The sequence below is a fragment of the Cyprinus carpio genome, chromosome A3 (assembly GCF_018340385.1).
Source record: "Cyprinus carpio isolate SPL01 chromosome A3, ASM1834038v1, whole genome shotgun sequence".
NCBI lineage: Eukaryota > Metazoa > Chordata > Actinopteri > Cypriniformes > Cyprinidae > Cyprinus > Cyprinus carpio.
In genome coordinates, this window is record NC_056574.1 from 14,816,925 (window position 1) to 14,829,883 (window position 12,959).

Below are 12,959 nucleotides of genomic sequence, written 5' to 3' on the forward strand. Positions count from 1 at the left end.
TGTTGTGTTGGCTATGATGGAGGGGGGAACTAATTGTTCGAGGGTGTGAGAGAAGGAAACAATCTGCCTACAAAAATGTGTCATTATTTGCTCACCCTCACGTCTTTCCCCTCCCATGACCTGGTTCTTTTGTGGAACAAAAGTATTTCAAATAATCTTGATGCAGCTCCCTCACTATTAAATTCCAAATAGAACAAAAATACACAAAGTATCAGAAAGCTTTCAAGGTATGAAAAATCCACCTTAAAATTATAATGACCCGAGTCAAAAAATTGGAATACGATTGGAGAATGAATCAGATTTGGGACCAGTCTCAACATGTTTATTGAAATGCACAGCCTCAAAAGACTGATACATTTTCTAGTTCAACTCACTGACTCAAATATCATGAAGGTGAGTAAATTATGAGTCTGAAAGACATGCTATGATCCGTACATGAAAAATCATTTATAATCATGACGTCTATAATTTGGAATATTTCCATAAGTGCACTAAAACAGAGAGCATCACTACACAACTGCATCTACAGTGCTGTAAAGTAAGCTTAACTGAGCTCCAAGACATTTTACTTAAGAATTGAATGATGACAGGTCAGATACTGTTAGATGGACAACATTTTCTGACAGCGTATGGATATGGTCTCTGACGTCTGCTCAGAATGCAGTGCAAAGCGGCCGTCAGGCAGGAACAGATTTATTGGGGTGAAGTCTGAAAACAAAAAACAAGAGAGAAGATAAATGCACTGAGACCAAAATAAAGGCACCACTTTTAAAATGATATTATGCATATTATGCACCTTTTTTTTCAGGTTTAGGTGATTGATGCAGAGATATTATATTTTGAGGATATTCGTTTTCTGATAGATGTTGGTAAGGTTCTTTGAGAAATCATTTTAATATGCTGATTTGCTGCTCAATAATCATTTCTTAGTATTATCAACAGTTGTGCTGCTTAATATTTCGTGGAAACAGTGATTTTTCAATTTAATGCATCCTTGCCGGATAAAATTATGCATTTCTTAAACAAAATAAATATATCTTACTGACCCTAAACCTTTGAACTGTAGTGTACAAACCCATTATTTATACATTTGTATTATTCTTATTCTATCTATTTTACAGTTGCAATGGACTGCATTGTGCATTCAAGCATGCGAACAAACAGAGATAGCCAGTCTTCATATCGTCTGAGAAAGCCATATTAATCATAGATTATTAACACATTTTCCCGTAACCAAAACGTAATGGTTTATGTGCCCGTTTAGGAGAACTGGACACCCACTAATGCTCAAAAAACCCCTTGTTCACCCACCAGTGGATGAGTAACGCTGGAAGCAGCATCTGGATGTCAGATACGGTATGATGCAACAGCCTCCACATTACAAAATGTTCTCCCATAAAACCTGTTTAGTTGCCTAAATGTGTTACCTTGGTTACCAGAATCGGCCTGGGCAATCCCAACCAATCACAGAGCTGATTCCTGTGGGTCCGCACTGTGGCGATGTCACTTTCCCTGATACAGGAAACAAGAAACGACCATTAAAACAGTAGCTGTGCTGAATCCTCATCATAATCCTCAAATAAGCCCCCATGTCAGCACTCACCAATTAGTGTCACTAAGCGAGGCCATGACATCAGCCAGCACTTGTTCATCATCAATGACATCATCGTATGTCAAGAACATCTCGTATACCTGGCTGGCAGTCGTCTTCCTGATTTCAGACCCAAGAGAGACAATGGAGTCAGAATTAAATCTGGGACACAACACGAGTGCCTAGACTAAGTCTGGACTGAAGTGGCCTGCTAATGGACTCACCACAGGGAAGGGGTGACAGAGCAACATCAACAGCTGCACTAAGACCTTCTGCCTCACATCACCCTTGAACTGCACCATTCCACAGAACCTATGGTCAAAGAGCCAATCAGAGAGCGAGAGCTCAGACATAATGCCCAATCACAAGAGAGATCACACTAAAACCAGAAGACACATATGAAATCACATTTTTAGAGTGATTTAACCAAAACAGTTCTTGAAACAGTCTTTTGAAACATTTTTGAAAAAATGTCTGAAAACAAAGATTAGGGTAAAATTATCTAAGGAATCTGCAGTAATTTGCAAACATTTCCAGAAAATAAATCTGAACACCGAATAAAGCCAGGTTCAAAATTCCTTTGTTTTTTGAGTTTTTAGATCAGAGACTTTGGATATTTTTATTACTGCATGAATCAGAAAAACAGGTCGATGTTTTTGAAATAAAATATGTAAAATCAGGCAAATGATATGAACAAATTCCTCTTTAAAAACCCTATCTGAATACAGATAGGTACAACTTTAAGGTCTGTTTTATGTAAGTGCTACTGAAGTGGAGATTTCTGCCTCAGTGCAGGAGAAATAACTCATTCTGAGAAAAAAGCTTTAAAGCTATGCCTTATAATTGAAATCAACAGACACAAACAGATAAAATGCACTTAAAAAGTATTATGGATGTTTACTTTCCACTAATCTGAAACATGTTAATTAAAGGCCAAATAGCCCAAAATAGCAAAACTGACCAGCAAATGAAAACCAAAGTTTTTGCCTTAATATGGCTTTACAAAAGTAACAATACATATATTTTATGACATGCTAAGATTCATGTCAGCTTTTTACATCTGATGGGCTCATTATAAAAATGTGATTATTTCTAAAGTGGACACCCAACTTGTTATGGACCCATACATCTGCAGAGTGCAGGAAATGCAACTTACACAGCTACACACGACAACAACTTCTGGACATCTTTAGATTTCTTGATTTCCTCTTTACAGAGCGCCAGCAGCTCTACGCAGAATGGATGACTGAAAACAGAGAAATTACATCAGAATAAAACAAACCAACACCTCAGTCGCCCCGTTTCAACAAGTGACTTGGCCGAGCTCGTCTTAAGTTCTCCCAAAGGTTCCCTGTGCGAGTCCTTTCTGTGTGTTTCTGTCATGATATCATCTCTCCTGCCGAGCTCTGGATGGTCAGTGTATCTGAGCCAAGGGAGGCAGTAATGTACACTGGGCTTTCCCATGCTCACCTCTCCTCGCTGGTGAAGAGCTCAAAACAGCCGTTAGCAAGGATTTGGTCCACCATCTTCAGCAAAGGTACAGAAACTCTGTAGACGAATAAAAACACAGTGTAAATACAAAATATAATCTTATGATTTTATTTGCAGCCATTAAGTTCCAAAAAAAGACAAAAACAGACATTAACACATTGTTATTTAATATATAAAGCATTCTTATGGATTTCCAAGCATATATACCGCTACCAATATGTAAAATTACCCATACTGTGACGGAAGATTTTGGTCATACCGCCCACCTCTTCCGCCTTGTATTTGTTTGACACATTCAGCTGTTTTGTGGCTATGTTGTGTACCTGTCATTGCGCAGGTTATCCCTGAAGATGCATAACAACGTGTCTCCAAACTGCTGAAGCACTGTGGCATCCTGCTGAATGCCTTTCAGGTACTCGAATAAAGACTGAGAGGAGTAACGCACCTGCAGACACACACAAGCAGATTTTCACTAGTGACAGACTGCTACATTAATGGTTAAAAATTATATTAATTAAATATTATTATTTGTACGGTAACACTTTAGTTTAGTGACCAATTCTCACTTATAACTAGTTGCTTATTAGCATGCATATTACTAGCATATTGGCTGTTTATTAGTACTTAAAAAGCACATATTAATGCCTTATTCTGCATAACCATATTTTAGATCCTTTAATTATACCCCATACCTAAACTTAACATCTACCTTACTAACTATTTATAGGCAGCAAATTAGGATTTTGAGGCAAAAGTCATAGTTGGTGAATTGTGAAATGTGACTTTTTTTTATTTCTTAATAGAATTTATTAACAAAATAAATGCATTTAAAATATAAATTAAATTTATTATATTTATAATATAAATTAATTATAATTACAAATGATTACAAATTACTCGTAAGTCATACTCTTATTAGATCAGTTTCTTTCAAGTGAAAAGTTGTTTATCACCTACCCACCCTCCTTTCATGGAGTAAAATGTACAAATGGGTATTTTCCATACAAAGAAAGCACATTATGAGCATTGTCTGTCAAGTAAAGTTGATGTTATGCTTGCTTTTGGTTTATTAAAAAAATAACGATTTTAAGATTTAAACCCATGTCCCACTTAAATAGATTTTTTAAAAACTAAAATACTAAACTACTTGGTCTTGCATTTACATATAGAACTTCTAAATTGTAAAAAGTGTTTTTAAGCACCAAATGAGTCAAGACTGCCAACAGTGCTTCTTCAGAAGCATCTAGTTTTATGCGACTGTGTATGAAAATTATAAATGTTCAAGTATGTGATGCATTGTACCTCACAACGGTGTTGTGCAATCTTGCATATAAAGGGTTTTTTCTTCAAGATAGTGTGAAAATAGTGTTAAACTTACTGAATGTTTTTGTTTGCACAACTTATCAAAAAAAATCCCATTTGTGTAGTATACAGTCGTGGCCAAAAGTTTTGAGAATTACATAAATATTGGAAATTGGAAAAGTTGCTGCTTAAGTTTTTATAATAGCAATTTGCATATACTCCAGAATGTTATGAAGAGTGATCAGATGAATTGCATAGTCCTTCTTTGCCATGAAAATTAACTTAATCTCAAAAAAAACCTTTCCACTGCATTTCATTGCTGTCATTAAAGGACCTGCTGAGATCATTTCAGTAATCATCTTGTTAACTCAGGTGAGAATGTTGACGAGCACAAGGCTGGAGATCATTATGTCAGGCTGATTGGGTTAGAATGGCAGACTTGACATGTTAAAAGGAGGGTGATGCTTGAAATCATTGTTCTTCCATTGTTAACCATGGTGACCTGCAAAGAAACGCGTGCAGCCATCATTGCGTTGCATAAAAATGGCTTCACAGGCAAGGATATTGTGGCTACTAAGATTGCACCTAAATCAACAATTTATAGGTTCATCAAGAACTTCAAGGAAAGAGGTTCAATTCTTGTAAAGAAGGCTTCAGGGCGCCCAAGAAAGTCCAGCAAGCGCCAGGATCGTCTCCTAAAGAGGATTCAGCTGCGGGATCGGAGTGCCACCAGTGCAGAGCTTGCTAAGGAATGGCAGCAGGCAGGTGTGAGCGCATCTGCACGCACAGTGAGGCGAAGACTTTTGGAAGAAGGCCCTGGTGTCAAGAAGGGCAGCAAAGAAGCCACTTCTCTCCCAAAAAAAACATCAGGGACAGATTGATCTTCTGCAGAAGGTATAGTGAATGGACTGCTGAGGACTGGGGCAAAGTCATATTCTCCGATGAAGCCCCTTTCTGATTGTTTGGGGCATCTGGAAAAAGGCTTGTTCGGAGAAGAAAAGGTGAGCGCTACCATCAGTCCTGTGTCATGCCAACAGTAAAGCATCCTGACACCATTCATGTGTGGGGTTGCTTCTCATCCAAGGGAGTGGGCTCACTCACAATTCTGCCCAAAAACACAGCCATGAATAAAGAATGGTACCAAAACACCCTCCAACAGCAACTTCTTCCAACAATCCAACAACAGTTTGGTGAAGAACAATGCATTTTCCAGCACGATGGAGCACCGTGCCAAAAGGCAAAAGTGATAACTAAGTGGCTCGGGGACCGGAATGTTGAAATTTTGGGTCCATGGCCTGGAAACTCCCCAGATCTTAATCCCATTGAGAACTTGTGGTCAATCCTCAAGAGGCGGGTGGACAAACAAAAAACCCACTAATTCTGACAAACTCCAAGAAGTTATTACGAAAGAATGGGTTGCTATCAGTCAGGATTTGGCCCAGAAGATGATTGAGAGCATGCCCAGTCGAATTGCAGAGGTCCTGAAAAAGAAGGGCCAACACTGCAAATACTGACTCTTTGCATAAATGTCATGTAATTGTCAATAAAAGCCTTTGAAACGTACGAAGTGCTTGTAATTATATTTCAGTACATCACAGAAACAACTGAAACAAAGATCTAAAAGCAGTTTAGCAGCAAACTTTTTGAAAACTAATATTTATGTAATTCTCAAAACTTTTGGCCACGACTGTATATGGTGCTGCAGATGTTTCAAACATGGAATTTATATGTATATATTAAGTTTTACCATGAATATGCTTTGATCAATATAATTTTGAATTATAAAGAGATACAATAATCATTATTAAATGTGTTTTTAATAGCTCACATTCAATGTAAACTTCTCCCATGCAGCAGTGTGTTAATGTGTGTGAGGGGTCAGATTATGTGTGGTATCTGCTGAGTGGTCCAGAGGGTTCAGAGAGAAGCTCCATCATTCAGCACTGAGTCTGTGAGAACCGCTCATTTATCCAGCAGTTCTGGCTCAGAGAGGCTGAAGGTAAGAGCGTAACCTCTACTGTGGCTCTAAAATCTGCTGGGGTGGGGGTGGGGGATTCATTTATAGGTCCAGTTGGCAGATGAATTGACATTTACTGCCCTCAAAGTTCCTGTTAAAGGCATTTACATTGTTTTTTCTTCATCAACAAACACTGGTGGCTATAAATAACAAAAGGACTTAAAAACATGCTCAAAGATGATGTCCCAACAGCCACTTGAGCAGAGGAAAGATGGAGAAAGAAAATCTATATCTACCACACTTTATATATATACAAATAAGACTAACCCTGACATTTTATAAAAAGGACAAATTACCTCATATTTATTTAATAACTACTTGTTTTTAAATCAAATCTCCAATCCCAAAATGAGCAATAATAAAAATATTAACAATAACAGTGAAAAAAGCATACACTACCAGTTTGTTGTTGTTTATAATTTATGCAAAAATATTAAGTGGCACAACTGTTTTCAACATTGATAATACTGAGAAATGTTTCTTGAGCAGCATATTAGAATGGTTTCTGAAGGATCATGTGACACTGAAGACTGGAGTACTGATGCTGAAAAGAATTTATTCTTTTTAGCATCATAAAATTCAGCTTTGCATCAAGTCACAGATTCTATTTTTAAATGTATTCAAATTGAAAACAGCTATTTTAAATGACAGTAATATTTCACAATATTACAGCTTTTGCTGTATTTATGATTGTAAATGCAGTCTTGGTGGGCACCCATTTACATTTATAAATAAATAAATGTAAAAAAAAAAAAATTTAATATCTTACCGACCATTTTGAATGGTAATGCGTAAATGAGGAAAAAACAATAGCAGCAAACAAAACAGAAAAAAACAACAACAACAACAAAGTATGTGGAAAATGCAAAAAAAACAAAAAAACAAAACAGCATTACAGAGTAAAGGATCAAGAGTATGAGCTGACGAGCTAAAGACCCCTCCAGGGGCCCTCAGTCACCACCGAAAGCATGAGCGCAAATGTGAAGGGACACGGTGCCAATCCCGCCTGCTCGGTTCCAGCTAAATTTGTTTTGAATGAATCCTGGCCTGCTGGAGGTGCTGTGGTTTTGCCTCTAAGCCGTTTACACCCAGTGCACTTTGAGGCCAGGATGGGCACAGATTTGCATTTGTGGCAAAATTTCAGTTTATTCAAACACATGTCAGGAATTTTCTTAAAACACCAAAGCGTTTCAACACCAGCTTATTTTTGAAAACCCAAAATAATGCTTTACTTGTGTGTTGAAATTCTTGCAAATCTGAAATGAAGCAATTCAAAGTGAAACTACATGGTCTAATAGTCTCATTTTCCCTGAAACTATTTACACTCCTGACCGCGGTCACCATAGGCAGACTCTCTTGAGAACAGTGTCGACGGCTCCCTCTGTAGGTCACTGTTGTGCCTTTTCTCACCACGCAATTTATTCTAACTGATCCATTTCTGTGACCTCACTGTTTGCCTCATAAGCTTAATCTGATCGCTGTGGTCTGGTTAAACTGCATGTTTGTTTTTAATCAAGATTTTCAACTGTGAAACACATTCTAGGGCGTCCAATAATTAGAAGCATTTATTATTATTATTATTATTTATGTATTTATTTATTTTAAAGAAATGAATATATTTATACAAAAAGGATGCATTTAATTGATCAAAAGAAAAAGTAAAGAAATTTTTAAAGTTACAAAAGATTTCTATATCAAATAAATGATTAAAAAAAATTTACAATTATAAAAATTAAAAATAAAAACATGATCACGGTTTTCACAAAAATATTTTACAAATATTAAGCAGCAAGAATGTTTTATTGAGTAGCAAATCAGCATATCAGAATGATTTATGAAAGACTGAAGACTGGAGTAATGATGCTACACAGAAATAAATTGCATTTTAAAATATATTCAAAGTGAAAACACTTATTTTTTTAATTGTAATATTTTTGTAAAAATATTTTTAAAATCTCACCAACTTACTGTAAATAAAACTGAATTTTCTTCCATTTTCTTTCTTTCTTCGGAATGAAAAACTAATTATTTTATTATGTGATGTAGTATTATTTGCTATTGTTTACAATAGGACTGTCGATTAAAAATGTAATTTGAATGAACTTTAACTTATTAAATTATTAATTTATAGAACTAAAGTGGTATTCTAAAGTGCAACTGAAAAAAATATAAAGACTGTCTGTTTTGAACTTTATAAAGGTTAAATTTCTGTTTTTAGCAAAATACACTTTAAGCCTCTCAAGGGAAAAAAACGTGGCGACTGAGGGTGAACTGTGCTTTAATGGTTGTGATGATGTGATGCAACCTACTGTAGATTCGGTGAGGCCACCCACAGACACAGTGAGGCCCAGGAGCGTGTGGTACTGGTACTGATGCAGCCGCAGCAGCTGCGTGATGTGAGGGAAGGCCTGTGACGCGGCGTTCCAGTTCAGGGAGTTTCCTGTCTCTCTATGGTCCATGTAAAACAAAACAAAACAAAAACACTAGAGGTCAGAGATAAACATGTTTGAAGCATTTGGGATGGGTATTTTATTCAAACTGTAAAACTGTAAGCAGTGAAAATAAAAATATGTACTTTTCAGAATCTTCAATGCAAAAGTGCACCTCCTAAATTGAATGACACAATGTAAGCCAAGTTAATGCCTGACGCATCTGATCTGTTGCATGCTACCTAGAGTTGCAGAGAGTTGTAGGTACAGTTGTGGTCAGAATTTTACAAACGCGTTGCAGTATCCGCAAAATGTTAATTATTTTACCAGAATAAGAGGGACCATATAAAATGCATGCTATTTTTTTTATTTAGTACTGTTATTTATTACTTATTTCACATAAAAGACGTTTACTTGTATGCGCAAGCATACTTGGCAATAAAGCTCTTTCTGATTGACCCCGTTCATGCACTTAAATGAGGTTTATTTTTTATGCTGTGTTGTTATATGTGTGGTTTACAGTGTTTTTTTTTTTGTGATGGTTGTTTATAAATCCCTTTGTTTGTCCTGAACAGTTAAACTGCCTGCCGTTTTTCAGAAAAATCCTACAAATTCTTTGCATGTCCAGTATCTTTTGCACATTTGAACTAGGGGTCGACCGATTATCGGCGTGGCCGATTATCGGCGCCGAGATTAAGCATTTTTATTGTTATCGGCATCGGCCATTTTCCAAAACCGATTTGCCGATAAAACCATTTTATTTTGAAATGCGCGATCTGGCACTGATCCAGCCACCTCAGTCAGAGCGCACCGCTCTGTGGCCTAGACTAAGCCCCGCCCATCGTCCGTCTGATTTGTTGGGAGTCACGAGCCTGGCCAATCAATACGGCTGGCACGGCTGGAAAATGTTCTGCTCTCACACCGAAAGCACAGGAGCTGCTTCAGTGATCATCATCACACATCAATAAGTTATCTCTCGAAGTTAAGAATGCAGTAAACGTTCCTTAAGTTGCAATAAATCACTACACTGAAGTTGCAAAACACCTAAATATAATTGATTTATGATGACAAGCCCCGTTCAGTTATTATACTGTGAATTCCCGGTCAATGTCCGTCATTGCAGTGATATGCTTTAACGGATTATCACATCAGTGCTGAGATAGTGAAACTAAAACCTACTTCTCTCACCATTCGGCCAACTTAACGTTATATTGTGAATAGATTATCAACACGAATGAATTCACTCACGTCTGCTGCGGTTTTTTTTTTTGTGTGTTGTTCACATAGCTTCACTGAACAGCGTCCGTTCCGTTAGGGCTCTTATTCAAAATAATTGCGCATATTTGAGAAATATTGCTTTATTCTAACATGATTGCAAAATAATTTATCATACAGATTCAGAATTACCATTATGCAATTTTGAAGAGCTGAAAGGGCATCAAGCGCGAGCTCTGACGCCCTGACGCGACGCGAGCTCCCTATTCCTGATTTAGTTATCTCCGCGGCCGCGCTCTGTCATTTGACAAATATATGGGTGCGATTTGGCGGGGGGGGGGGGGGGGGGATTTCTCCCCTTCTGGTCTATGCATCCCTGCCTCTGCTGAATAACTTTTATACATCATGCAAACATCATGCAAACCCGCTCTGACGTCCAGATCTGAATCAAATGATTCGCGATACGCGATCCGATTGAAGCGCATCGAAACAGTGAATCATTTTGCGATGCAATGGTCTAACTGATTCGGAGTTTCAAAAAGCTCCGTTGTGTTCTTTGCTCGCTTTTCTCGATGTAATTTTTTTGTTTGAATAACCGTGGACATTAAAACATTACAATTAATAGGCCTAACGTAGGCTTACAATGTTTTTATTAAACTGAGATCACACTAAATACAATTTCCGTCGTATTAAAAACATTTCATAAAATTTTTTTCAAAAGCATCCCCCCCTCTGTTTATTTCACAAATCGCACCCTGCTAATATCCCTATGCTAATAACGTAAATTGTCAATAATCTCACATTGCACGTTTCTGGATGACGCTGTCCTGTATACTTCCTAGTTTGTATCGCCGTGATAAACAGTCTAAAAAATAAAAATAAAAACACTATTACAATATGGGTTGTGTGTGATTTTAATGCAATTCTGGGTTGCAAATAAAATGCTAAATATAACACACACACACACACACAATGAAAGACACACACACACATATATATATATATAGATACATTTATTTTCCATTATTTGTTTATTTGTTGCTGTTTAATTTGCTTTAAGTTTTACTTAGTTTACAGAATGCTGCTGATGGATGCTCCCAGCACTTTTCATGTTTGTTGTTATTATTAATATTAATGTGTGTTATTATGAACAGTTCTCAGAAGTAAAGATGTTGTTTAAAATAATTTAAAGAGAGTCTTTGTCAGAGGCCTTTTTATTCTTAATTTTGACATTAATTTTCATTTTTACACTAGACACATATCGGTTCAAAATATCGGTTATCGGTCTCCTTGATCTGTAATAATCGGTATCGGCATCGGCCCTGAAAAGTGCATATCGGTCTATCCCTATTTTGAACCCTTTCCATCAATGACTGTATGATTTTGAGATCCATCTTTTCACACTGAGGACAACTGAGGGACTCATACGCAACTATTCAAACAAAATGGAGACATGATGCTCCAGAAGGAAAAAAAAAACAATGCATTAAGAGCCTGGAGGTGAAAACTTTTAAACAGAATGAAGATGTGCATTTCATTCCACTCCGGAGGGTAATGGTGGACAATCTTTACTGTTATATTTTATAGGAAATATATTACAGAATTGAAATAGCTGTAATTATTAAAAATAATTATTATTCTATACATTGAATTATAACAAGCAACTGATTCTCCGGCGTAGAAAAAAAAAAAACACACACACACAGCCGAACCCATTATTAGAAAATCCTAAATACAGTGAATAGTAAAGTAACACATTACTTTTTATTGCATTATATTGGGAGAAATCGGAAGTACAGAGGTGTTGTGTGCGATGTGTGAACATGATGTAGTTCTAGACTAAATGTGAATCTGCATTAATTCATCCCACTCGCAAAAAAAAAAAAAAAAAAAAAAAAAGATTTAGTATTCATCAAAATTAATTAAAACGATGAAATGCAAACTCAGAATATGACGCAAACCTGCAATAATCTAATAATCTAATCCCATTTTGCTGCTGACCTTTGATGAGCCAGTTAATTGGCAAAATTAATAAGCAAATTATTAATATACTAATTATAATTATATACTAATAAGCAAAAATTACTTTCGATAAACTAACAATTGTGCTTCATTGTTTTTTTTTTATTGCTGAAGAGTGTTGAACCTTCTTCTCCTGCGTTCTACTCTACAGACGTGAATTAACTTTTCCTTCAGCCTGAGGTTTATTCTTTACAGTTTTTGGTCTGAAAGGGCTTTTACATTCGTTATAAATAGAACTTCTTATATTTAAAAAAAATCAAGCCCTGGTCATATTTAAAAAGTAACGCGAAAGTAACGCAAAAGTAACGTAACGCATTACTTTCCATAAAAGTAACTAAGTAACGTAATTAGTTACTTTTTTAGGGAGTTACGCAATATTGTAAAGCATAACTATTAAAAGTAACTTTCCCCAACACTAGTATTAACACACTCCTGAGTATGATTACACCCCTGTGGCACTCACGGAGGGAAGATGCTCAGTAGCTCCTCCCGGTGGGGGATGTGAGGTACTGCGGGGTCTGTGCTGTGAAGCAGACGCAAGAATACAGTGCCAGCATGGGCTCGGTAGCGGTCGATCTTCTCTGCAGCCTGCTGGACCAGGCAACACATCATACGTTGAACACTAGAGAAAATAAGAGCAGTCTTAAATGGTGCATTACATTTACTACAACTAAAGTTAAAGGGATAGTTCAACCAAAAATGAAAATTTTGTCATTTACTCACCCTCAAGTTATTCCAAACCTGTATGAAGTTATTTTAGCTGCTGAACACAAACAAGATATTTTGAAGAATGTGGGTAACCAGACAGATTACAGTAGCCATTGACTTCCATAGTATGAAAAAAAAAAAAAATACTATGAAAGTCAATGGGGAGCAGAAACTGTTTAGTTAC

General features: G+C 36.6%; 1 protein-coding gene across 1 annotated transcript in view; it reads right to left on the minus strand.

Moving 5' to 3' along the window:
- Window positions 1–300: 300 nt before the first annotated feature.
- Window positions 301–12,959, minus strand: part of tbcd (tubulin folding cofactor D) — a 37,806-nt gene continuing 25,147 nt past the window's right edge. The window contains exons 31-39 of the mRNA XM_042720094.1: window positions 12,531–12,689; window positions 8,711–8,849; window positions 3,406–3,527; window positions 3,062–3,139; window positions 2,748–2,837; window positions 1,816–1,903; window positions 1,604–1,716; window positions 1,428–1,512; window positions 301–708 (exon numbers count right to left, since the gene is read on the minus strand). Of these exons, the coding sequence (XP_042576028.1) occupies window positions 694–708; window positions 1,428–1,512; window positions 1,604–1,716; window positions 1,816–1,903; window positions 2,748–2,837; window positions 3,062–3,139; window positions 3,406–3,527; window positions 8,711–8,849; window positions 12,531–12,689 (889 nt within the window). The 3' untranslated portion in view covers window positions 301–693. The remainder of the gene's footprint in view (window positions 709–1,427; window positions 1,513–1,603; window positions 1,717–1,815; window positions 1,904–2,747; window positions 2,838–3,061; window positions 3,140–3,405; window positions 3,528–8,710; window positions 8,850–12,530; window positions 12,690–12,959) is intronic.